This window comes from Lipotes vexillifer, unplaced genomic scaffold (assembly GCF_000442215.2).
Source record: "Lipotes vexillifer unplaced genomic scaffold, Lipotes_vexillifer_v1.1 scaffold610, whole genome shotgun sequence".
In the NCBI taxonomy this organism is placed as follows: domain Eukaryota; kingdom Metazoa; phylum Chordata; class Mammalia; order Artiodactyla; family Lipotidae; genus Lipotes; species Lipotes vexillifer.
Genome location: NW_006796981.1, coordinates 1,152,324 through 1,179,654, shown reverse-complemented (window position 1 = coordinate 1,179,654; position 27,331 = coordinate 1,152,324). Strand labels below are relative to the sequence as shown.

Below are 27,331 nucleotides of genomic sequence, written 5' to 3'. Positions count from 1 at the left end.
GAACTAAGTTTAAGATCAACTTCAATGTGGGTCTGTCATCACAGACACGGCTGAGGCCACAAGAACCATTCAAATTCACTCTGACATAGACTCTACAAGAAAACAGGTCTGCAACATTGCAATATTAATAAATATTAATAACAACAATATAGCAATAATCAATATAATTTATAACTTCTATATTAATCATTAATGTATAGAATTTGTCAGTTAATTAACGATTCTTATTTTGGATATTCCTCTAATAAACACGTTTCTTAACCTCTCTAAGCCTAAATTACCTTATCTGTAAAAGTAAGATACTAATGGAACCCATCCTAGAGTTGCTGGGAAGATTAAACGGGATGATGCACTCTAGCCTGGCTACAGTAAACACTTTTTTCAGGTAAACGATCAGTAATTGCTAGTACTGACATTTTCTAACACCCATATTTTGGGGCATATGCAACGCTCAAAAGAGGGAAAAGAACAGAGAGCTAGTATTAAATACTTCTTCTCTATCAGACATTTTAGTAATATGTAAAACTCTCGCGATTGTGCCCAGAGCCGCGCACACTTTCGGTTTCCGGCCGGGGCGCGAGATGTCTCCCGCCCTCTCCCGGCCACAGCCGCCGCGCAGTAGTCCTGCCCTGCGCGTTCCTCTCCTCGCCTCCCCACGGAGCCCGGAGCCGCCTGTGGGCGGAATGCGGCGCTGCGCCGGACCGCTACCCGGCAGCCCACTGGGCCTAACGGCACGTGACTCCCGCCGCCTGCGCCGCCGCCGCGGGCGCTGGGAAGGCCAGCGGCGACGGTGTCGCAAAAGCGTCGCGACGGCGTCCGTTCTTGGCGGCCCAGGCCACTGGTATAACTGAACGTGCTGAGGCTTGAGAACCAGTATGGAGGCTGTCGAGGTTCTCCGAAATTGCTGGGGTTCGATGGGGAAGCTACTCGCCGGTGCCCCGGGCTGCTGAGCTCTTGCCGCCTGCGTCCCCGCGGCTCTCCCGCAGGGCCATGATGGCCTCGCGGGTGGCGCGCACCTCGTGGGGTGCCTTGCGCGTAGCCGTGTGGGCGCCGGGAGCGCGGCCGGGCAAGGGGCGCGCCCGCGGGGCCTTGCTGCCGCCAGTGCCTTGCTGCCTGGGGTGCCTGGCGGAGCGCTGGTGGCTGCGCCCGGCTGCGCTCGGCTTGCGGCTGCCTGGGGCCAGCCCGCGGGCCCACTGCTCGGGCGCGGGGAAGGCAGCCCCCGGGCCCGCAGTGCAAGAGGACGCCGCCACCGAGGCCCGGGGCGGCCGGTGGGGCCCGGCGAGTGCCGCCAGCCTGGCCCGGGGCGGCCGGTGGGGCCCGGCGAGCGCCGCCAGCCTGGTACGTACAGAGAAGGAGGCGGAGGGGCGACTCTGGGTCGGGCTCGACTGCTCCGGCGGCGCTCGGTCCCGGACGCAAATAACGTGCCGTGGCCGGTGAGGTCCGATGCTTCCGTTTCAGAGCTTTTAAAGCGTTCCCCGAAGAGAAGTTATGGGCAGATCATTCGGTCGGGGTGAATGTCAGGGGTACCAGCCGCGTCCTCCTGTCTCGGTGGTCAAGTTAGAGCCCTCTCCTTCCCGTCTATCCGCACCGGTAGCTGGACGCGCCTCTGGATATTGCATTGGTAAAAATAGCCTTCACCTGTTTTATTAAAAGCCCATTTAAAATTTTTTGAAGCAAATCCCCAGTGTTTAGGGCAAGTCTCTGGGCGTCTTCAGAATGATATACAGGCCTTTCTGTTTGCTTGTGCACGTTTGGTAAACTATCATTTGACCTTTGGTGACTTTACATATTGTAGGATGAAGGATAGCTAAGTAATTTAAATCGTAATTAAAAGATCCTTTAACCTTTAATTATAGGAAAAGATTAAACCTCTTTTTCTGCTTACCTGTTGAAATACTGACCAAACAGAAGACATGAGAGCATGAGTGTGGGAGAGCTTTTGATGTCATGTAGCAAGACTCATGCAATTATTACATCTTCAATTGTTATGTCTTCAGTGGGCCCCTGTGCTGCTTTCATCAGTTATACAGCATGGGTTGGGGTGGCCACATCCTGGCAGGAGTCTCAGCCACATTGATAGCTAGAGCATGTTGGGGTTTGAATGAATGCTGGATGCTTTGAGGTTGCCATATCCTGGCTGAAGTCCTTCCCAGAACGGCAGTAGTTGGTCGAGTATGCCACAGGTTATATGGTTGGGTAATCTGAGATTAGCTCTCTTAATTTTTAACTTAGAAACGTTTACGAATTTAATGATTAGAAATTGAGGTATTTTATTTTAACTGAAATATTTTATGTGGAGCTAAAAGGAATCCCTTTCATTGTTCTAAGAACATTCAGTCTGGTTTATTAGTTCACCAAATGAAATGATTTGGCTGTTTACAACTGTGTCTTTAATTTTTCCCCATGGGCCTCTCTGAGTTTAATTTTGGGCCTCTGTATTCTGACTTTTTGCTTTGTTTTTCCTTCCTCTCAATCATGAACTATACCTCCCCACCCACCTCAATGAGTCACTGTAATGCTGGATCAGTATTTGACTTACTCTGTATTGCAGTATGGTCAACAGACTTTTTTTTTCTCTGGACTCTGAAACACTTGGACCTTTGAACTTGAATTTGGAATATGTTCCAAGAATGTTTCCATTTAATTAATATAATGTGGATTAGTTCAACAGAAGGTCCTTGAGTAGAGGTTTGGAGTGCTGCTTGTTTGGTGATTGTTTCCTGGAGAATTTGAATTTTTCTGTATCTTTAATGACAGTATTCTGCCACTGGGCCCCAATAACTCCATTATTCCTTCAAACTGAGGTGAACATTTCTTGCTGGATTCTGTTTATAAACACAAACTTAGTGTCTTTAGAGAACTGGCTTTTCTTACAGAATGGTTGAAGGTATTTTAAAAGAGGTATTTAGAAGTGGAAATTGTCACTTTTTTAAAAAGTCAAAATTAAGGTTCAGGCAAATAGGTTACTGATTGATAAAGAGGTTAAGTAGGGTTATCTTGTGAGGAGATAGTCCCATGGGGTAGAGCTGGCAGTCTTGATTCAGTGGAGAAAAAAAATCCAGCCTTTAGGGAATGACATTTTCTTTGTATTATTTCTGTACCCTGTTCTGTGCAGTGTATCTTAGTTCCACTAGGCTGAGGCTTTTTAAAGTTGAAATACCCTATCATGAAACAGACTTCAAGCACCTTGGCTCCAAATGAAGTTTCAAGGAATCATAAAGCCCCCACAGGGGAGCTGTGAAAGCCCTCAGCTTCTGGTTGGGGATCTTAACATTTCTGTGGCTATTTTGAACAAATTTACAAAATCTCTTTATTTCCTAAGTGTCTCAATACCTTTTCCTTGTTCCATTTTCTTCTAGCAGTTCTCCAGTTTAGTGATGAGGTTATGGAATTAAATGTTTTATTCCTCTTCATTCGTATCTCCAACACTGTGTATGGCATTTAGCATTCTTTTGATGGGTATGTGTAGAGGAGTGAGGAGAGGTTATTTTGCAATAAATGTCTTTTAGCCAAAATGCCCATGGTTGATAATTCGGCTTTTTTCTGACACTTTCTAGACCGTTTGTCTACTTGAGGTATAAGATCTTCCTGAAGATCTTTTTTTTAATTTTGTATAATGGGAAAGTAATTCTTTTTTAAAAAATTTTTTTATTGAATATAGTTGATTTACAATGTTGAATTTTCACTTTTAAAAGCAGTATGTTTTTAGTTTTGAATTCTGATGGTGAAGTAATACATTAAAGGCTTGACTTATATGATAGATAATACATGTTTATTCCTTCTCTCTTTAGTGAGAAAACCTACTCTATATACAGCCAACATTTTAGTCTGTTTCGGTATATGACATATCTTCATCTTCTGCATTCTTAACAGTTTTAGATGTGTGTAAAAATAACAGAATGGATTTTAAAACTGAAAGTACTAATTTTAAGGTTTATATAGCTTCTAACCTTTAAGTTGATGCAGTGTATTTCTTCAATGTATATAGTTATTTAAAGTATGAATTTATAGTATTTAAATTTTGTTGTCTTTATGTTTCAGTATGAAAATCCATGGACAATCCCAAATATGTTGTCAGTGACGAGAATTGGCTTGGCCCCAGTTTTGGGCTATTTGATTATTGAAGAAGATTTTAATATTGCACTAGGAGTTTTTGCTTTAGCTGGGCTAACTGATTTGGTAAGTTGTACCGGCACTCCCCCTGTTTTGCTCCCCTTCTAAATCCCAGGGTCTCTACTACACTGAAATAGCACAGACTCAGTCTGTTTTTCTTTGGAAGGAAATCCTCAAGATGAATTTCACCTAGTACTTTGTGTAAAGTGACATCTATGTGGGACTCTGTTATTCTTTATATGATCTAAGGAAGGAAGTAGAGGTTGTAGGGAGGCATGGGAGAGGGAGCTCTTTACTCTTGGTTTTTAATTTCTTCATAGAAGAAAAAACCTTAGAAATTCTCAAAGGGCCAAGTACTTGCTTTAGGGATAGAAATAAAGGAGAGAAGCTGTGAGACTTTTTTTCTACTTATATAGTAGAGAAAAATATCTGATCTGCAACAACAGTTGGTTTTACTGGTGGAGAGGGAAACAGTGGGCCAGTTGTTGTGACCAGGGAGCTTGCAGAGGCCAGATCTCTGCTCAGGTTTATGCTGGCAGGAGGCCATAGGCACCCCACAGATTTGGTCCTTGATTCCTTCTCTACACCCCTCTGACCACCTTCCAGAAGACCCTGCCCTAGGTAGGCATTAGACATCCTTCCTTCTACCACTGTCCCAGCAGATGGACCAAGGAGAAAAGAGCACCTTGACACCACTGTGTCAGTTTATAGGGAGGGAAAGATTTATTCAGGTTATCTCCAATTAGAACTTGGAAAATAATTTTCTAACAGAAAGCCTCACAATGTGTTATATAGGCTTTTGTGGACTGGCCAGTCATCATCATGTATGACATTATTTGTATTTATCACCCACCCTGTTGCATAAAGGATTTGAAATGGCTTGTAAAATTATATGTCCTGCAAAAACACAATTGAAGGAAGTGGGGAAAAGGTAGAGGAAAGATTTTAAATCAGGACAAAAGCATGTAGAAATAGACATTATGTATATAAATTGTATATTCTTGTACAAGGCTGGTCTGAGATCCAAGTGAGTACCCAGACAGGCAATAATAATTTGGTGCCTCTTTAAACTGATGTGTATTTGAAAAGCTTTGCTCAGTACTCAGTGAGAATAAAGAGAAACTAATTTTCTGTTAATGAAAGTCGCATAGCATCTTTCTTTGTAACATCAGCTATTCCCTTTGAGGTTCATAGAAACAAAATTACACCTGCCCAGTAGCATTGTTGAGCAATACAGAGTTAGCTGAAGATTTGCAGAATAAATAATGAGGACATTTGCACTGTTATATGGCATTTCCAAATATGCATCAAATACAGTTTCTTGAAGTGGTTACCGCCTCTTTTTCCCGAGTTTAGCTCCTGTTTGTCACAACTTCTCCTCATTCTCACAATCTCTTCTTTTGTCCCTGCTTTTATCTGTGAAGCCTGAAGCCCTCCACTTATTAATATAGTCTCCAAGTCTGTCAAAAGCCATTATATTGATAATGGAATTTTTTTTTCATAGTAGGCAAGATCTTTTTCAGTTACTGGATTTGCTCTTTTTTGGTTTGTAGGTTTTTTTAGTTGCCACATGAGATTGCAATATTCATCGAATGGGAGAGGTCTCATTTACACTTTTCTAAATATGTAAGACAATGTGTACAGAAACCTGAGTTAACTGGCATCATATTACATTTACTTCATGTAGGTTTTGATGCCTCTAGAATGGCTGCTGGGCAGATGGCTGGACTCATGGAGGGTTTAAGTAGGGGAATGTTGTATATGGGAAATGGATTACAGGAATGCAAGAATAGAAGCAGAGAGGCTGGTTATGAGGCTTATAGTAATATAGGGAAGAGGGTTGGGAAATATGTTTTGAAGATAGAGTTGATATGTTAATGGATTGGATATGTGGGGTGAGAGAAAGGAATTAAATAGGACTGTTAGGCTGTTACTTTCTTTTTTTCCTTTTCAGCAAGCAGGTGCATGGAGGTTTACATTTTCTGTGATGGTCAACACTCAGGGTAGGACAGGGTTTGTGGGAAAAGAGTTGTTACGCCTGTTCAGATAGAGGTAACATTGGGTAGTTGAATACAGTAGTTTGGAGTTGGAGGAAATCATGGTTAGAGATAGATTTAAGAGTTATCATCATATAGATGGTCAAGTCTGAATGAAATCATCTAGGCTGTGGTAAAAGAAGAGAAGAGGTCAGAGAAAAGAACAATAATGGAGCAATGGAGAAGGAGCCAAAAAAGGACACTGAGAAGGAATAGCTGGTGAGAAAGAAAGAAAATTGGGGAATAAGGTGTCCCAGATGTTAAGTGAAGAAAGTGCTTTAATTGTGTTGGGGTCAAGTAAGCTAAGAATGTAGAATTCATTGGTGAATTTTATGGGTACAATCTCTAGAGGGTGGGGCAGTCAAAATAGGTTGGCGAGCATAAATGAGGTGGTGATGACAATAGATGTCACATTGAGGAGGTTTTGCTTCATAGGAGGATAGAGAGATAGTCAAGGAAGGGTAGTTTATAAAGAGATACATACTGGGGAAATTTTTGTTGTTAATTAACTAATTAATTAAATGACTGGGTAGGAAGAGAGAGATTGATGATGCAGGGGAGGTGAGGAAAACCCGGAAGGTAAGAGGACTTGGGATCAGGGACCGCAGAGAGAATGTGCATGGACACTAGTAGGTAGTTGACTTGGAGGTGGGAATACAAGGGAGGGCTGACAGTCTGTTTCTGTTTTTTGAGCAAATATAGACATGGTCATGAGCTAGAGAGAGAGGCTTTGGGAAGGATGAGCAGACTATGAATAGAGAAGGTAGACACAGTAAGCAGGTGTGGGTTTGCCAGGCAGTATTGAGTGCCCACAGGAGATTTGTGGTCATGAAAAAGTGAGATCAGTCAGCCCATTTATGTGTTTTTCTTGATCAGTGTTCAGCTGCTTGGGTGCAGGCCTATAGTACATGGTAGTTGTATTTAAGCAGGGTTGAGGGAGAGTGGAGTAGGGAGTTATAGAGGTTTACAAAGAAGAGATGATGTTGATGACCTTGGAATCCAGTGTAAGTAGAGGAACAATGAGGACAAGAGGGTGATGATGGTGAAAAAATGGGAGGTTAAGTTCCCTGAGATCAGAAACTGAACTGACACCTGAATCTTCCAAGGCCCCAACTCCCAGTTCTAGGCACTTTCTGTTAGTGTTACCTATAGTATACTTAAGAAAATAGATTTTTTCAGTTGAGGTAGTAATAGCTAGTAACTGCTTTTTTTGAGGATTTACTAAGAGCTGAGTGCTAAACAAGTATTAATCACATTATGTACTGAGACAACCCACCCTGCGAGGTAGGTAGCACTATCTCTGTTTTACAGATGAGGAAACTGAGGCTTAGGCCAAATAACTTGCCCAGAGTCACACAGTTAAGTGAGTGGGAGAGCCAGTGCTTGAACCACTTATGCTCTGCTGTGAAGAGTAAGTTCTTAACCATTGTCCTGTACGACTGCTCTAAGTCATTGGAATACTTGAGATATGGAGGACTTATTTATCCTTTAAAATGTACCATGTTAAATTACATCTAGATTAATTTGATCTTTTTCCTTAGAACTGGGACTGGAAAATTCAAATATTTGTTGAAGTTTGAAGTTAAATAAAATGAGTAAAAGCCAGGGTAGGGACTTGGAAAACCAGAAAATATCTGCCTCGTTTAATGAAAATAGGCAGTACTTGGTTTCAGTCAATTTTGTGGCCCCAGGGTGGCCAGATCTTCCCATTTCTCAAGTGAGCCTGGAGATCTGCATTTTTTTGAGTTAAGACTTTGAATATTTAAATATTGGCAACTAATTTATATTTAAAAAATCACTGAGCAGGTCAAACAAAACCAGCCTGCAGGCCTCTTTGGCCCCCTGGTAACCCAAGTATGACCTCTGCTTTAAAATATAATTTGTTTCCAAGAGTAGTGAATAAGTAATTTTCATATCAAAAATTTTAAGTAGGCCAGGTACAGAGGACTGAGTTTTGTATTCAAATACAGGTCATGCAATACAGTCAGACATGGAATTAACAGTGGCACTAAATAAAAAATATTGATAATAACAGTTAAAATAGAATAAAATAAAAATAATAACAGCTAAAACATAGGGAGTTGGGTCATATAGAAAAGTAGGTAGGAATGGAAGTTAGAAAATCTCGCTGTTAAACGGTAGTCCTTGCCAGTAAAAACAGCTATTTTGGCTGTAGTGAAATAGCCCAGGGCTCAAGGGGTGGGGGATGGGAGGGGTGGGTTGGGGTAGGGTGCCTAGTCCATGCTCTGTCAGTCCTGCTTTCTTTGAGTTTTATTCGGGTTCTTTACATCTCTAAATTTGTGTCTGGGTTCATCCCACAAAGGGGCATTGTGAAAACATTGCAAGATAGCTGAAGGCCTTGAGAAAAAAGTGAAATTTTTTTTCTGTAGAAAAGTGAAATCATTTTCTGACCAGTTGGTAATTTAAAAGCTAAGCGTATACCAGTAAAACAACGTTTGGGGGTAAGAGACAGAAGAGGTTTTATCTACATTTTATGCAAGTATAGCTGTTATTCTGGTATCTCTTAACCTTCAAGATGTCTACTCTGTACCTATTATGACATTTATTTTAAAAAAAAACTTCTATTTTCAGTTGGATGGATTTATTGCTCGAAACTGGGCCAATCAAAAATCAGCTTTGGGAAGTGCTCTTGATCCACTTGCTGATAAAATACTTATCAGTATTTTATATGTTAGCTTGACCTATGCAGATCTTATTCCAGGTAAGAACGCCGTCATGCGTACTTTTAAATAGTACAGGGAAGAATCACATTTATCAGCTTAGGATTTCTCTTGATTGAGAGACAAATAATTTTTGTTTCAAAAATATGTTTTCAACTTTAAAGTGTTTCCCTAAATTTAAACTATTGAACTGTTTTGCTTTCCAAGCTGTTTGTTTTACTTTAGAATTTATGACCTTGTATATACTATAGAATGCATTGTTTTCTTAGTAAAATTGTTTAAAATTAAATATTTCAAAAAAATTGAGCTAATTCATATTATCCTAGAATCTTTTGAAATTATTATTTTCTTAGTGCCTAGCTTTTGAAAGCAATTTAAAATTTTTCCTAAGTCTTATTATTTATTAAGTACAATTTAATAAGTGAGAGCTCTGAAATCCTAAAGATGTCTATAAAATTTCACATTGTTATTATTACTTAGATGGTATTACGCAATTTTAAATTATACACGTAGTTTGTACATTGTCTGAATACTCTTTTTTTAGTTAATTATTTTTGGCTGCGTTGGGTCTTTGTTGCTGTGCGTGGGCTTTCTCTAGTTGTGAGCGGGGGCTACTCTTTGTTGTGGTGTGCAGGCTTCTCATTGCAGTGGCTTCTCTTGTTGGGAGCATGGGCTCTAGGTGCACGGCCTTCAGTAGTTGTGGCTCGTGGGCTCTAGAGTGCAGGCTCAGTAGTTGTGGTGCACGGGCTTAGTTGCTCCGTGGCACATGGGATCTTCCCGACCAGGGCTCGAACCCGTGTCCCCTGCATTGCCAGGCGGATTCTCAACCACTGCACCACCGGGGAAGCCCCTGAATACTCTTTGTAACAAAATTTTATGATCTTTTGTATTTTGTATGTGCTTTTTTGGTTGTTCATTTTCTACTTCAGCTGTGTTTCTCAGTTTTTAATCCTTTGGTTCAGATTAAACTGTTTATTTCCAAGAGTTAGAATCTGAGAACAAAGAAGCTGGTACTTGGTCCTTCAATACCATGTTATTACTGACATTTGATAGGAAGAAGTTTACTGGCGTTTCAGTCTAGTATAGTCTCCCAGTCTAGAGATTCTTTTTCTCCTCTACCTTTAGGCTTTTTAAAAAAAAATAAATTTATTTATTTATTTTTATTTTTGGCTGCGTTGGGTCTTCATTGCTGTGCACGGGCTTTCTCTAGATGCAGCGAGCGGGGGCTACTACTCTTCGTTGCAGTGTGGGGGCTTCTCATTGCGGTGGCTTCTCTAGAGCGCAGGCTTAGTAGTTGTGGCGCATGGGCTTAGTTGCTCCACGGCATGTGGGATCTTCCCTGACCAGGGCTCAAACCCTTGTCCCCTGCATTGGCAAGTGGATTCTTTTTTTTTTTTTTAAACATCTTTATTGGAGTATAATTGTTTTACAATGTTGTGTTAGTTTCTGCTGTATAACAAAATGAAACAGCTATATGTATACATATATCTCCATATCCCTCCCCACTTGTGTCTTCCCGGACCGGGGCACGAACCCGTGTCCCCTGCATTGGCAGGCGGACTCTCAACCACTGCGCCACCAGGGAAGCCCTGGCAAGCGGATTCTTAACCACTGCGCCACCAGGGAAGTCCCTACCTTTAGTCTTTTAAATCCACATACCAAATTTAAAAATGAATTAGACTACTGTTCATGTGCTTCTTTGAAAGTCAGAATTATGGTGTGTGTATGGTTGGGGGTATTGAAGGGGCAGGGGTATGCTATAAGTAATATAGATAATTTGTAGGAGAAAAGATCCTAAGGAGCTTTCTGTTAACATTCACAATTAAAATTAGTGTGTGTGTGTGTGTGTGTGTGTGTGTGTGTGTATTTTCATGCTTCCCATTTTTCAGAGTTATTTTGTATTTTGTTGTATTGTTTTACAAAGGTTGACCAGCCCAGGTATTTCCCTGTTGAACACAGAAATTGTTTCCAGGTTTTGGTATTATGGATATTGTTGATACAATTGATGTAGGTCGCTTTTGGAACTGCAGCTTCCCTTCATTATCATTCTGGGAACTTCCATTTTCTCTCTTCTGTGTTGGGTTTGTTTTTCCAGGCTTCCATGACTTCCTTGTTAGGGTCCTCCTTTTTGTGGAGTAGAATCTCCAGTTGTTTCCTATGCTAGTATGCAGCCTGGCAGCAAGGTTTTTAGAGGTGTACAATGTCTTTATTCTATAGACATCTAAAATGTATTTGTTCTACCCTCCATACTTGATTGGGGCATAATTTTCAATTGCAGGTTATTTTCACTAAGAATTTTCAAGACCCTGATTATAGATTTCCAGATTCCATCTTGCTGTTGAGAAGTCTCATGCCATTCTGATACCTTTTCCTTTACGTGTGATTATGCTTTGTATTAGAAAGCTTTTAAGATTTCTTTGCATAATTCCTAGTTGATGGTTTAAAAAATTCTCTCTCTTAAAAGTTAATTTTCTAACTGCTTCTTGGGACACCCAATTATCCCAGCACTTTTTATTGAAAATTCTATACTTTCCAGACTCATTGCCATGTGCATATATACATGGGTCCATTTCTGGGTTGTCTAGTTTATTCCCCATTGATTTGTCTATTTTTGCACCAGTACCATCCCTAATTATTATTACTTTGCCAAAAGTCTTTTTTTTTAAATTTATTTTATTAATTATTTATTTATTTTTGGTTGCGTTGGGTCTTTGTTGCTGTGTGCGGGCTTTCTCTAGTTGCGGCGAGCGCAGGCTACTCTTCGTTGTGGTGCGCAGGCTTCTCGTTGCAGTGGTTTCACTTGTTGCAGAGCACGGGCTCTAGATGCACGGGCTTCAGTAGTTGTGGCACGTGGGCTCATTAGTTGTGGCTCGTGGGCTCTAGAGCGCAGGCTTAGTAGTTGTGGCGCACGGGCTTAGTTGCTCAGCTGCACTTGGGATCTTCCCAGATGAGGGCTCGAACCCATGTCCCCTGCATTGGCAGGTGGATTCTTAACCACTGTGCCACCAGGCAAGTCCCCCAAAAGTCTTGATACATGATAGAGCACATTCTTCCACCTTGATATTCTTACCGGTTTTCATTTGTGTGTGAATTTTAGAATCAGCTTTCAAGTTCCCCAGAAAAACCTGTTGGGATTTTATTGGGGTTGCACTGAATTTACAGATTTATTTGGAAGAATTGGTATTTTTACAGTATTATCTTCCAGTCCACATACATGTTGTATTTACTCTATTTAGGTCTGTTAAAATGTCAAAATGTTACAGTTTTCTCTAGAGAGGTAATAAAACTTTTTTATTAGATTTATTCCTAGGTGACTGATAGTTCTTGATGCTTTTGTAGATGGTAACTTTTTTAATATTTCATTTTGTAGTAGCTGATGTTGATAGGATGAAATCAGTTCCATCTCTGACAGTGATTTTTGTATCTTGCAAAACTTGCTGAACTCTTATGCTAATAATATAAATGTATATTCTCTTGGATTTTCTGTATCCTTGATTATGTATTATCTATAATTAATGACAGTGTGTTTCTTCTTCTCCAGTCCTTTTACCTTTTTAAAAATTTGCCTCACAATAGTGCACAGTGCACTGTTGAATAGGAGTGGTATCTGTGTCTTATTTCCAGTCTAAGAAGGAAAGTTTTCAGTCTTTCAGTATTAAATATGACATTTCCTGTAGGGTTTTGTAGATACCCCTTTTTCAGGTTAAAAAAGTTCATTTCTACTGGCAGTTTGTGCAGAAATTTTTTTACATTGGATATTGAATTTTATGAAAATTTTTTTCTTCATGTATTATGGTAGTCATATTTTTTCCCTTTAAACTTAATGTGTGGTGAATTACGTTACTGATTTTCTAAGTTAAATCAACCTGATGACATTCCTGTTACAAATCTAACTTAGTCATGATATATTATGAAGATATTGCTGTATTTGGTTTACTGATATTTTGTTGAAGATTTCACATCTAGATTCAGAAGATTGGCCTGGAATTCTTTTCTACAAATACCCTTGTTAGGTTTTTCTTTTTTTTAATATTTATTTATTTGGCTGCGCTGGGTCTTAGTTGCAGCATGCGGAATCTTTAGTTGTGGCATATGAATTCTTAGTTGCACCATGTGGGATCTTGTTTCCTGACTAGGGATCGAACCCAGGCCCCCTGCATTGGGAGCGTGGAGTCTTAGCCACTGGACCACCAAGGAAGTCCCCTACCTTTGTTAGGTTTTAATATCAAGTTTATAATAATCTCATAAAATGAATTTAGGGAGTGCACACACACACACACCCCTATTCTTGGGAGATGTTTGTGTGAGATTGCAATTATTCCTTCTTGGAATGTTGGTAGAACTTGTTGAAGCCATTGAAGCCTGGAGTTTTCTTTGGGAAAAAGTTTTAAAATAGTTGATTCATTTTTTTAAAAAATGGTTACAGGGTGATTCAGTTTTTCTGGTTCTTCTTTTGTCTGTTTTGTGAGTTGTGATGTTTTTCTAGGAACTTGTCCATTTCAGCTACATTTAAAAAAAAATTACCATAAGCTATTTTTAGTATCCACATTAACGTTTTGATGTCTGTAGGCTATGTAACAATGTCCCCCTTTTCATCCTAATTATTAGTTATTTGTCCCTTTTTTTTCTTTGACTTGTCTTGCCAGAGGTTTGTCTGTTTTATGAATCTTTTCAAAGAACCAACTTTGAACTTTGTCAAACTTCTCTGATATGTTTACTACTTCATTAAATCTTGCTCTTTTATTTCTGTCTCCTCCTTTGGTTTTTCTCTGCTGTTCTTTTTCTAAATTCTATGGATCAGTCCTGTCTAGTAGAAATATAATGGGAACCATAGATCTAATTTAAATTTTTCTAGTAGTTATGTTCAAAGTGAGAAGAAACAGGTGAAGTGTGTGTGTGTGCTTGCACTTCTGCTACAGTGGAGACTGAGTGCTTTGTGCATGCACTGCTGCCTGTGCCAGGCCACCCCCCATTTTAATAACATTTTATTTAACCCACTAGATGGAAAATATTGTCATTTCATTATATAATCAATAAAAAATCATTAATGAGATTGTTTTTTCATACTCTGTCTTCAAAAGCCAGTGTGCTGTTTGCACTTACAGCACCTCTCACTTCAGACTAGCCACATTTCAAGTGCTTTATCTTTACATGTTGCTCATGGCTATTGTATTGAACAACGCAGCTGTAGATGAATGTTTAACTCGTTCCTTTTTTTGTTTGTTTTTTTGGCTGTGCCATTGTGGGATCTTAGTTCTTCAACCAGGGATTGAACCTGTGCCCCCTGCAGTGGAAGCACGAAGTTGTAACCACTGGACCACCAGGGAATTCCCTCAGCTTTTCTTTTTTAAAGTTTTCATTTAAGGCTATATATTTCCTCTAAGTATCCCTTTCACTGTATCTCATATGTTGGTATTAGTGTTCTGTTATTATCGAGTTCAAAGTAATCTGTTTCCATTATGATATTTCTTTGGCCTATGGTGTTAATAAAAATTTATTTCTTAATTAGTGGGATTTTCTAGGTATCTTTTTGTTATTGATTTCAAGCATAATTACCTTGTGTTCAGAGAACATGCTCTGTGATTTTAGCCCTTCAGCCCAGTATACAGTCAAATTTTATAAACATTTTATGCATTTTTCAAATGAATATGTATTCTGCAGTCATTGGGTATGATGTTCTACATATGTCCATTTGGTCAATTATTTTTTTAAGTAAATAAATTTATTTCTTTATCTTGGGCTGTATTGGGTCTTCGTTGCTGCATGCAGCCTTTCTCTAGTTGTGGCGAGCAGGGGCTACTCTTCATTGTGGTGCATGGGTTTCTCATTGCGGTAGCTTCTCTTGTTGCAGAGCATGGGCTCTAGGCACACGGGCTTCAGTAATTGTGGCATGCAGGCTCAGTAGTTGTGGCTTGTTCATGGGCTCTAGAGCGCAGGCTCAGTAGTTGTGGTGCACAGGCTTAGTTGCTCCGTGGCATGTGGGACCTTCCTGGACCAGGGATTGAACCTGTGTCCCCTGCATTGGCAGGCAGATTCTTAACTACTGTGCCACCAGGGAAGTCCCTGGTCAAGTTTTTAATCCTGGTGGCTAAATCTCCTTCTTTATGGACTTATTTTTTACATTTGGTCTGCTTTTCTGTCAGTTACTGAGAGAGTAAATTTTCCTGCTGTGTCCAATTTTCCTTTATTTTTTCTTTTTAGCTCTGATATTTGCTTGTCTTTTGAAGTCATGCTATTAATAAGTGCATATAAAGTAGAATTGTTATGTCTTCTTGGTGAATTGAATGTTTTATTTTGAAGTGACCCTCTATATCTTTAGAAATGATTTTTGCCTTGAAGTCTCTCTCTCTCTCTCTCTTTTTTTTTTGACCGCACCATCCGGCATGTGAGATCTTAGTTCCCTGACCAGGGATTGAACCTGTGCCCCCTGCAGTGTAAAGGCGGAGTCTTAAACCACTGGACCGCCAGGGAAGTCCCTGCCTTGAAGTCTCTTTTGTTGACTATTACTATAGCTACACTAGCTTACTTTTGGTCAGTGCTTACATGATAAACCAATCTTTTACTTTCAACTTGTCCACATCTTTATATTTTAGATATTCCTTAAAAATAACATATAGATAGATGGTTTTTCTTTATCCAGTCTAAAAATATTTTATCTTTCAACTGGAACATTTAATCCATTTACTATGATTACTAATATTTGTGTAGCAGTCTTCCATTTTATTTTGTGTTTTATTTGGCCTGTATGTTCTATTCTACTTTTGTCTATATTCTGTATTCTATTATTATCACTGTTTTCCTGTACCAATTGGAAAGTTTTACACTCTGTTAACATTTAGCTAGTCTCAAAATTATAATTCATCTTTACCCTATCAAAGTTTAATGTTAACAAATCTATACATTTGGCCTTCTGTATCTGGGACTTCTACATCCACGGATTCTTGCCAACCTCAGATTGGGGGGAAGAAAATCTAGAAAGTTCCAACCAAACTTTGCTGCAAACTGGAAACTGAGAGTATCTACATTGTATTAGGTATTAAGTAATATAGCGATGACTTAAAGCATATGGGAGGGTGTGCATTGGTTATATGCAAATACTACACCATTTTTTATAAGGGACTTGAACATTTGTGGATTTTGGTGTATGTTGGGGGAAGCAGGGTGGATCTTCAGACCAACCCCCCATGGATACCGAGGGATGCCTATATGCCTTCTGGGCACTGGAAGGGCCTTAGAATACTTTAACTCCATTTATTCCTTTCTCAATTTAGATTATTCTCATACTTTAATTTTATATATGTGTTCAACCCACATGATATTGTTTATTAAGTCAGTGTTCATTTAGATGTATCTTCATACTTTTTTCTGGTTTATGTTTGGTGTATTTCAGACCTTCCACCTGGAATCATTTTCCTTTTCTCTAAAGTATATCTTTAGAAATTCTATTAATACAGGTCTACTGGTGGTACATTCTTTTCTTTGTTTCTCTGAAAATATTTTTATTTTGCCTTTATTCTTTGTGTGTGTGAGGACATTTAAATTCTACTCTCTTAGCAGATTTTAATTATACAATACAGTGTTACCAACTAGTCAGTGTGTTATACATTAGATCCTCAGACCTTATTCATCTTTTGTTTCATCTTAAAATTGAAAGTTTGTGTCTTTTTATCAACCTCTTTCTATTTCTCTCTCTTTTTTTTTTTTTTAGATTCTACATATAAGTGATATCACACAGTATTTGTCTTTCTCTGTCTGATTTTGCTTTTATTCTTGAAGGATATTTTTGTTGGGTATAGAATTCTGGGCTGGTAGTTAATTTTCTTTCAGTACATTTAAAGTACCATGCAATTGTCTACTCACTTCCATTGTTGGTAATAAGAAATTGTTAACCCATTTCTTTTTCAAAGGTACTTTTACTCTGTCTGCTTTTAAGGTTTACTCTTTCTCTTTGGTTTTCTGTAGTTTCACAATATTTGGTGTGATTTTCTTTTTTATTTATCCTGCTCATGATTTGTTGGGCTTTTTAATCTGTGGATTGATATCTTTAATCAGTTCTAGAAAATTCTGAGCCACAATCTTCAAGTATGTTGTCTGTGTTTCTCCTTCTTTTGGGACTGCAGTATACCTGTGTTAGATTTCACTGTATCCTTTAAGTGTCTCAGCCTCTTTTCTGCATGATACCTCATTTTATCTTTCTGCGCTCCATTCTAGGTGATTACTAATGAAGCTTGCTCTTTCATTTCACTAATTCTCTCTTCAGCTGTGCCAAATTCATTTAAGTCTTCTATTATATTTTTTAGTTATAAAATTTCTATTCTTCTTCAAATTTCTTCTTCAAACTTAGTAAATCAACTTTTATAGTTTGCAGTTCCCTGCTGAAATTTTCAGTCTTGATTTTTGTATCCCTTTGAACATAGTAAGCTTTAGTTGTTTTATAAACACTGATAATTCTGAAATATCTTTTGAGGGTCTCTTTCATGTGTCTGTTTCTATTGATTCTTACTCATGGTATCTTATGTCTTTGGTTATTTTTGACTGTTTAGACACTGTACTAATATTTAAAAAATAATTTGGAGGAATATCTTGATGTGTAGGATGATGGCATCACTCTCCAGAGGAGATTTTTTGTTCAGTTCTGCCAGGTATCTAGGCATGCTAACAGTCTGGGACCACCTAGATGGCCAGATGATAAGACATTCTTTTTTAAGGCTTAGTTTGCCTAGGGCCATCTCCTCTCCCAACCCTGTGGGAATAGTTGTTCAGATCCCAGCTTAAAGCTAGGAGGTGGTTTGTCACTGCCCAACCTGAGGGCTCTGGGCTTTGACTACTGTTTCCCCGCCCTTTAAGACTGCCAAAACCCCTATTCAGCTTTGTGGCTTACTTCCCTAGGGTCAGGGACAGTGGCTTTGAGTGGCTTTGAGTGCCTAGGCTTATTTTCCTGAGTTCTCATTCTGATACTTTCTTAGCATCTTACAAGCTTTTCACTTTCAAGATTTTTTTGTTTAATGTTCTTCTTTAACTGTCTTAGCAGGAGAATTATTACCTACTCAGATATTAATGGAGCTTGAACCTGAGGATCTTTTCATTTACCTATAGGTCTGAAATTTTACAATGTTATATGTTCTAGATCCTACTAGAGTTTGTAGTAAATCTTTATTCCATTGTGCTGGGTACTAAGAAGGCCCCTTCAGTCTGAAAACTTATCCATCAGTTCTGAACATTTTTCCCTAGATTCTTTTCTTACTGGAAACACTTTTTGTTCTCTTTCTGGGAGATTTCCCCAACTTTGTCATTTACCGCTTCTACTGACATTTTAGTTAATTTATTTATTTAATTAAAAAAAATTGGTTTTTGGCTGTGCCACGTGGCATGTGGGATCTTAGTTCCCTGACCAGGGATTGAACCCTCAGTCCCTGTAGTGGAAGCGTGCAATCTTAACCACTGGACTGCCAAGGAAGTCCCTCGATTGACATTTTTATTGCTATCATTTTTAATTTCCAAGAGGAAATAAAGAGCTCTTGTTCTGTATGTTCTTTCAAAACAAAACAAGGGGCTTCCCTGGTGGTGCAGTGGTTAAGAATCTGCCCGCCAATGCAAGGGACACGGGTTCGAGCCCCTGCTGGGGAAGATCCCACATGCCGCAGAGCAACTAAGCCCGAGTGCCACAACTACTGAACCTGCGCTCAAGAGCCTGCAAGCCACAACTACTGAGCCCATGTGCCACAACTACTGAAGCCTATGTGCCTAGAGCCCATGCTCCACAACAAGAGAATCCACTGCAATGAGAAGCCTGTGCACTGCAACGAAGAGTAGCCCCTGCTCGCTGCAACTAGAGAAAGCCCGCGCACAGCAGTGACGACCCAACACAGCCAAAAAATAAATAAATAAAAATTTTTAAATGTCTTTTTCTTACTTCATAGGTGAGTGTCATCATTTCAGGACATTTTCTATCTGTTTTTGTATGTGTGTGTGTGTGGGGGGGTGGTTTTAAACCCCTGTATTGTATCTATTTCTTTTCTTCTTTTTTTTTTTCTGTTTGTTTTGGTCTCTCTTTCATGATGGAGACTTTGCTGAAATGTCTGGTGATTATTGGCTGCTTACTTCATAAATGTTTAACTGGGTGCTCCCTGGGCATTGGTGGAATTTGTTGGGTGGTATACTACCCTCTAGGGTGAACAGGCAGTGAGAGACCAGGCATGGCCCTGAATTCTCAGTACCTTTAGCTCTATTCTGTAGGTAAGAGCTCTCCATTTGCTCCTTAGAGATTGCAGAGGTCCTGGTTTAGAGATTAACATGTAGAACAAGGGTTGGCAGACTTTTTCTGTAAAGGCCAGAATGGTAAATGTTTCCGACTTTATGGGCAATGTGGTCTTTGTTGTAACTACTCAAGTCTGCTATTGTAGTGTGAAAACAGCCATAGAAAATATATAACAAATGACTATGGCTGTGTGTTAACTTTATTATTTTCAATGCAAACTTCTACTGTGTAAAAGTGACTTGATTTTATTATTCCCTTTTAACACTAATAAATTTGCCCATGATGTACTTCTTTGTTGCAGAAACTGTATTTCAGACAGAGTTAGCAAATAGGAAAACCTTGGAGCACTCCCTGACACATTTTACACCTCCCTAACACACTCTCATACTCTGATAGACAAAGGAAAGCTGCTTTAGCCCTGGAAGAAAAGGGAAAGGAAGGCCAGGAGAGAAAGCAGGAACAGTTAGAAGATTCAAAAGCCAGGGAACTGGACAAAAGTGCCCCCCAAATCACAGTAAGAGCATGTATGTATACAGGCTCTCAGTTGGCAGAGGCTTTAGAGATCACCCAGTGCAGCCTGGTCCCAGTCTGGCTGTGCTTGTGAACCCCCAGGGAGCATTCACCTTTGCTTTTATGAAGCTTTCACGAGGTGATCTGTGATGAGTAGTCAGTTTGGGGAACACTGGATTTTGTAAACAGTCCTGTCTTCCACCAGACTGTTAACAGATGGTAAACTGAGCCCAGAGATGCATTCTGCAGTAGTACTGACTAACTGGTGACCTTGGCCAGGTTTTATAATCTGCCTGAGGCTTGTTTTCAATATCTGTAAAATGGGGTAATGATGGTTCACATATCATGGAGTTGATATGTAGATTAAATGACATAATATGTATAAAATACTTAAATGGTGCCAGATGCCCAATAAATGGTAATTTTAGTAGTTAATAGAAGTAGAGCCCAAGGCTTTGCAGTGTATTGAATTGCTTCATCTGTTCTTCTGCAGAAACCTTATTTAGAATTAAATTATATTCTTTTTTCCCTGTGGTGATGAACTACAATAACAGGTGTTTATTTTCCTCTACTGTTGTGTTTACTGTATATAATTCACATGAGTTTGCTGCATTTTAAAATCTGATTTAAAAATAAATAAAATCTGATTGTTATATGATTTTGCCAGCTGATTATTACTATAGAAAAGTTTGGTTTACAGGCACAAAAATCCTCCTAAAAATCATGACTGCCTTGTTTTTGTTACTTGGTTCATACAACCGAGTCTTCTTTGTGCTCCAAATGCCATGACTTGAGTGGATAAGCATTTTCTCTTTGGAATTGTCTTGTCATTGAGTACTAGGCCAGGGATCAACACTTACGTCACAGCCACAACCAGCAGAGATTTAAATTTTAAATCTGTAATTAATTGCTGAGATTTTTCATAAGTTTCTGAACCAATAGAGGACCCTAAGTATAGCCTTAAAAGTAATTCACAAAGAACTGTTTGAAAGTATTATGGAAGGGATGTGCCTGATTCTTTTATTTTAGTAATTGAAACAATTTGAGCTGAGTATTAGCCTCAAGATTTTTTCCTTTTTAAATAAATATTTTTTTTCTAATAACATGACATATATTCATGGTTAAAACTTCCTCCAACGTGGAAGGATGTAAAATGAAACAGGACCTCTGCCGTCCCATTCTCATTCGACAAGGGAGCAGCAGTTTCTTGGGTATCCACTTAAAATGTCCTTCTGCTGACACTGCGACCGTCCTGTAGGATCTTAGGAATAATGAGAAAACTATCAACAAGTTGAATTCATGTTTAACTAGAATTCATTGAATGAATGAGCAGAAGAAAAAATAGCAATTGCCTGGATAGGAACTAGCCAGGCAAAAATGAAGATATTTTGGTTCTCCACAAGTAGTACACATAGCAAATTTTACTGTTCATAAAATAATCTAGAATGCAGAAGAAAGCAGTCAGAGTTCTTAAAAGTCAGAAGGGCTTGAGTTAGGACTTCCCTGGTGGCACAGTGGTTTAGAATCCACCTGCCAATGCGGGGGACACAGGTTTGATCCCTGGTCCCTGGAGATCCCACGTGCCACGGAGCAACTAAGCCCATGCGCCACAACTGCTGAGCCTGTGCTGTAGAGCCAGCGAGCCACAAATACTGAGCCCACGTGCCTAGAGCCCGTGCTCCACAACAAGAGAATCCACTGCAATGAGAAGCCTGTGCACCACAACAAAGAGTAGCCCCCGCTCGTCGCAACTAGAGAAAGCCCGCGTGAGCAATGAAGACCCAACGCAGCCAAAAATAAATAAATAAATTTATTTAAAAAAAAAAAAGGAATGCCTTGAGTCCCAGCATCCTTTCCAACCTTTTTACCATCTCATTCCATGTAATTATAGTGAGCTTGGTGATCTTTTTTCTAAATTTACAAAGCTGGGAAGTAACAAAGGAAATAGGGCTGAGTAGACCTGACACTGATAACTGCAATTTAAAAACGTATGCAAGGAAAAAAAATACAGAAAGGGGTGAGAGGATCAACATTCTGAAATGTGATTTTAAAAGCCATAGTCTGTCTGTCACCTTGTTTTGAAGGCAGGTTAAAAAAATATAAAAATCAGTGGTTCACTGTAGGGACCCTAAACAGGCATCAGTAAGTGTTTATTTTAAAATTTTTGCGTAGGTGAACCACCAGTTTATGGTAAGGCTTCATTGTATGTATAATGTCTTAATAATTTTCAAAATCCCAATCAAAATTATTTTATATTTGATTTTCAGTTCCACTTACTTATATGATAATTTCAAGAGATGTAATGTTGATTGCTGCTGTTTTTTATGTCAGATATCGAACTCTTCCAACACCGGTGAGTTTGTTTCAAAAAAATGTTCTTTTAGTATTACTTGTAACTTAAGGCAAAAGAAAAAAATCACTACTGCATACTGAGTTTCACTTTATGGGAATAATTTATGACAATTATGTATTCAATCCATTTACTAGGAATTTAAAACAGATATAACTCTCATCTTGCTATATGAATCACCCATTATGGTAGCTGTTCAGTGAACATATGAATAATCAGTTTTTTAAAAGGATGTTTTTGTTATAAGTCAACATTGTTTTAGTTGATAGTCCATAAAACTCAGGCCAGCTAGCCCCATCCCTAGTAGCAAACTCTGTTAGGAGTGTTTTGTATAACTAAGCACCCTTCCCTGTCTAATTTAGCTTCTACTATGGATTATCTAGAACTGGTTTTTAAAATCACAGTTTTATGAGCATGGAGTGGTTTGTTTGCACATTTGTTCATTGGTTCTACAAGTATTTGAGCACATAAACATAGCATAGCTTATAACCACTTCATGAACATAACAACCTCATCTTTTGATTCCCAGTCCAGTGAAAATGGCAGTATTTTATTCATTTTGGTTCTTTTTAGCCTATAAAGAAAATAGTGATGAGGGAGATTTGTTGAATCTATTTAGTAGAAAGACATAGTTAAGCAGACTTTATGATAGTTATTATGTTAGAAATTTATAGAAATTGAGAAATCTATAAATTAAAAAATCTATTTTCAATAAACTAGGTGATTTATGAAGAATGTAGATGTTGCTCATGTAGTATAATAAAAGAAGATAAAGGGTTTATCTAGCATATAGCCAGCCATGTGTTATACACTCAGTAACTGTTGCATATAATAACAAAATATTTATTTTAAACTTGAATGATGAATAAACTTTATTTTTTTTTTGTCCTCTGCCAGAGAACACTTTCTAAGTATTTCAATCCTTGTTATGCCACTGCTAGGTTAAAACCAACCTTCATCAGCAAGGTAAGAGACACACAGCATCCTTTTAAGTTAAAAACGGTTGAGGATTTTATTATGATGACTATAAACCTCAGTTTGGAGCCGCTGAAAATGAGACACATTTTAATGTATTGACCATAGAGAATAGAGAGTGGGGTCATTAGCCCAGTTCTTTTGTCCTCCAGGCTTTCTGGATCTTTAGTATATATGTTGTGTTTTGTGTTGGTGGTGTAAGAATTTAAGTCTCCAAATGAGGTATTAGGGCCACCACTTAGGGGAGGTGAAAATGTAATTGCATATTGACACAAAGAGAGTATGAAAATTTCTTTCTGGTTTCACTACCCACCCCTCCCTGTAGTGAAAACACCATATAACAAGGTCCTTTCATTTGCAAGATCGATTGTTAACATGGAAAGGGATAGGAGAAAGTTTTATTCACTAATAAACAACTCCTACTCTTAGTTGTCCTTCTGTTTTCCTGAGCCCTCTTCAGGATAATAACTGTATGCCAGTCTTTGCACACAGAGAGGACACTATTAATGCCTCTGAAGGCACATTTGTTTTACTAGTAGCCTTGGTAAGTTTGCTGTAATTATTCTTTTGCTCCATGCCTTGTGACAGAGGTTTAACAGGTTAGGGATGCCGATCATTTTTGGGACAGAGGGATGATTACTCTTAAACCAGAGACTCCCTGGGGTGAATTTTTACCTACAAATATGCATTATTTATTTATCTATCTATCTATTTATTTTACCTATTTATTTTTGTGACTTACATATGTATCAAGTACAGTAATTGGAGTATAGCACTGTACAGAAGGTGGCTTAAAGAGGTACCAGGGACAAATGCCTCAATTCCTTGGGCTTGCAGGGAGTTCTCCAGACAATTTTTATTACTTATTTTTAAAACGGAGTGGAATCCTTGTAATTTGGCTGCAGAATGGATGAGAGAACATAGGTGCTTCTCTAGACACATCACCCACGGATTCATACATCACCCGCTTCCCCAGAATGCTTCTTCAATGAGTACAGGAAGTCTCCAGTGGTTTTGTTGTCTTCCTTTTCTCCACCATGCTGTCTTTTAGGGTAGGGAAACCTACTCATTTCCGAACTTAGAGCCTCTCTCATGGAGATTAGTGCATTTCAGTTTTCTAACCTCATAGGTTTGACAGGTGGTAGGCAAGTGAAAGGAGCATTGAATGGAGTACTGGGAAATCTGGGTTCTGGGTTTGGATCTGTAACTTGCTATGACTGCAGGCAAGTCACTTAACTCATTACCTTTTTACCTGTGAAGAGTAGCTTCATTATTTCCATATTCACAGGGCTGTTTTAATAGGCAACTGAGAAAAAGGCAAAGAATTTTGCAACATTATTGCAACATTATTGCTATGGAAATTCAAGATAGTGGTGTTTTCTGATAGTTGCCCTTCCCCTCACTGTATAGGGCAGCTGTGGAGACAGATGGGCCTGTTAGTGAAGTTCAGCCTTTTGTGTGAATGCCAGCTTCTTTGGCAGGGATATTACAGCATCAAGCATGCTGAGGGTCTGTTGTGTTACACTGTGATGGGTTATGCCTTTCTCTTGTGAGCTTGAAACATGATTGGGTTGGCACTGTTCATTTATGACTTCTTATTTTTAGGTTAACACAGCAGTCCAGTTAATCTTGGTGGCAGCTTCTTTGGCAGCTCCGGTTTTCAATTATGCTGACAGCATTTATCTTCAGATCCTGTGGTAAGCTAAACTGAGAATGTCAACAAAATGGCTTATTTTGACAGTCCTAGAATTGCTTTGTTCTTAATCATGTTTATTAAGCACTGGGTAAAGCTGTGGGCTATATTTTTTGATTGACACCATTTTTAAGAAGCTTACTATCAGTGTAAGATATAGAAGTTATAGGGGGTTTCATGCAAGTTAGAAGGGATGAGAGGTACAGATAATGTGTTGGGGTTTTGGAGTAGAGAAAAATACTTCCAGGTAGGAAGAAGAGGGAAAGCTTCAGGGAAGAAGTAGCATTTGAGCCATGAGGTCTAGGTGGAGAGAGACTGAGGGGAGGCCATTCTGGTGAAGGGCAGACCCTGAGCAAAGTCAGATGTGCAGGAGAGTGGATAAGGGGAAAGTGCACCCAGCCTAGTGAAGGGGGCAGAGTGGGAGAGAAACTTGGAGAAAGGAGTTTGAGTTTTATTTTATTAAGGTTATGTATATAGCCTTGAAAATGTGTCACATTCATACTTGATGCCACACTGATACTAAAGCACTGTATTTTTACTCTACTTTTAACTCAATAATTAAAACATTGCTTGATGCAGTCTGAGCCAGAAAATAGTTGGTTAACTAAAGTCAGTTAAGCTAAAAAGCTTTAAAAATGATACACACGCTAGACATTTTATTTTCTAAAATATATAATCGTACATTCATTCTGATTTGTCCTACGTCTTCTGATAAAGACCCAATGCCTTTTCTTTGATTATAGGCTCATCAGTGGGATTTTTTTTTCTTGCAAAAAACTGCATCCATAATACAACCTCTCTGGTTTTCATGTTCTGCTTTTAAAGTGATATAAGAATGTAAGACATTTATGAAGCAATCAGAGTATAGAAACTTTCTAGATTTTTACCATTTTCTCTAGTATTTTAACAATTACATTGTCTACTTACTTTGACAGTAATTTTTAGCAACTCGCTATGATATCAGGCCTTTCCAAAGCCTCCAGCTTAGTTCTCAGAAATAGCGACTCTTCCTACCTGTATGTTTCATTATGTGTGAATTTAGGATATCAAACTGGCATAAACAGGTTTGAGATCAGAGTCTTGATGAGCCTACACCTCACCTGGTGGAAACAGAAGCACATGTGTGCACCAAAAAGAAACGTGTTAGCTGCGAGCACTCAGCAAGCCCTGAGTGTCACTCGTGTCATTTCAAAGAGAATCTGATTAATTCTCCTTAATTTTAAGGAAATATCAGTAAAGAAAGCTGAATTTTATTTAAAATGACTCAGATATTAGAATTCCCAAGATCTGTAAGAAATAGCTTCTAAAACTAACACTCTAAGCAGCGTGGAACAGTGGGAGGAGCACAAGGGCTCTAGAGTTGGAACCAAGCCAGACTCATAGTTCTGTGGCCCTGAGCAAGCTCTCTGGGGCACTGTTTCCTCTGTAAGATGAGGTTGCTGTGAAAATAAAACTACCTAGAATAATGTCTGGGTAAAAAATGACAATTGCTATTATTTTTTTTTTCAGACTGATTAACTAGATTAATTCTGTTTAACATTACTGATTCAAATGAAGTCTTAAAGAAAAGCAGTATATTTAAATTCTTAAAAAAAAAATTACACCAACACAGGCTTTTTTACTTTGAAACAACTCTTTTAAATGTATTCTTTATGGTTCTTATAGTTAGAATTTTTTAGAGTTTAGACTAAATTTTATTTATTTCCTTCCATAAAAGGTGTCTTACAGCTTTTACCACAGCTGCATCAGCTTACAGTTACTATCATTATGGTCGGAAAACTGTTCAGGTGATAAAAGGCAGATGAAAGTCATCCATCATCATTAGCAAGGAAGCAATATACATCATCGGCGGCAGGGCCAGTGGAAATCTAAGGGAGTTTCCTTTTTTGGTGTTTAGCTTGAAAAAGGACTTCTCAGAACAAACCATGTCATCAAAATTTAAGTAATGTGCATTGAAAATAAGCTTGATCATGGGCATATGCAGAATTTCCAATGTATTTTTAAATACAAATAAAACTATAATTTAGAATTTTTTTATCTTAGGTTTCTTGATTAATTTATAAGTAGCAATTATTCCAATTATTGTCAGTCATTTTTTGATATGTAAAACAAAAAACAGTCTAGAGCATGGAAACTGAAGAGTTGTCACTTTAATAGAATTTAGATTGCTCACAAAGCACTAGGGGATTTCCTGGGTTTAAATATACATCCTGTACAACTTGGCTGCACAGTTGTTTGTTTGACTTTTAGATCTGTGCACACATTAACAGTACATGTGGTTAATATTTGATTGCTTAGAATAATGACTATAAAGGTAGCTTAGTTGTGGATGAAGTAAACTTGTAAAGAGATTTAAAATGCAGTAAATTTTGAAAATAATAAATAAGATCAAAATAGAAGGTACTGAAGTTCATGTTCAGAAGTCTTCCAACCTCTCAGGTGCCTAATAGTTTATGCATCAGGATAATAAGTGACAAAGGTAGTTGGAAAATGAAAATATGTCTGTTACCCTAGCCATCCAAGAGGCAGTGAGTTACATCATGCCTTCCCACTGTATCTCTAACATAACAGTGTTTGTATGATATTGGGACCTGTACTCATATGTTATGTAAATAATATGAAATTATATTTTTCAAAGGTTTTTTAAAGCTTTGGGGAATCTTCTTTTGTTAAGATGTTAAAGGAATAAAAGAGCCGGAAAAAAGTGACCTTCAA

The 27,331-nt window shown here is 38.6% G+C and overlaps 1 protein-coding gene across 1 annotated transcript; it reads left to right on the top strand.

Annotated features, from left to right (window-relative positions):
* Positions 1–873: 873 nt before the first annotated feature.
* CRLS1 (cardiolipin synthase 1) lies at positions 874–27,331 on the top strand. Its single transcript, XM_007469125.1, has 7 exons — positions 874–1,296; positions 4,042–4,179; positions 8,742–8,871; positions 21,866–21,951; positions 22,846–22,914; positions 24,529–24,620; positions 26,334–27,331. Exons 1-7 carry the CDS (start codon positions 991–993, stop codon positions 26,419–26,421), a joined length of 909 nt encoding a protein of 302 aa, XP_007469187.1. The 5' UTR covers positions 874–990; the 3' UTR covers positions 26,422–27,331.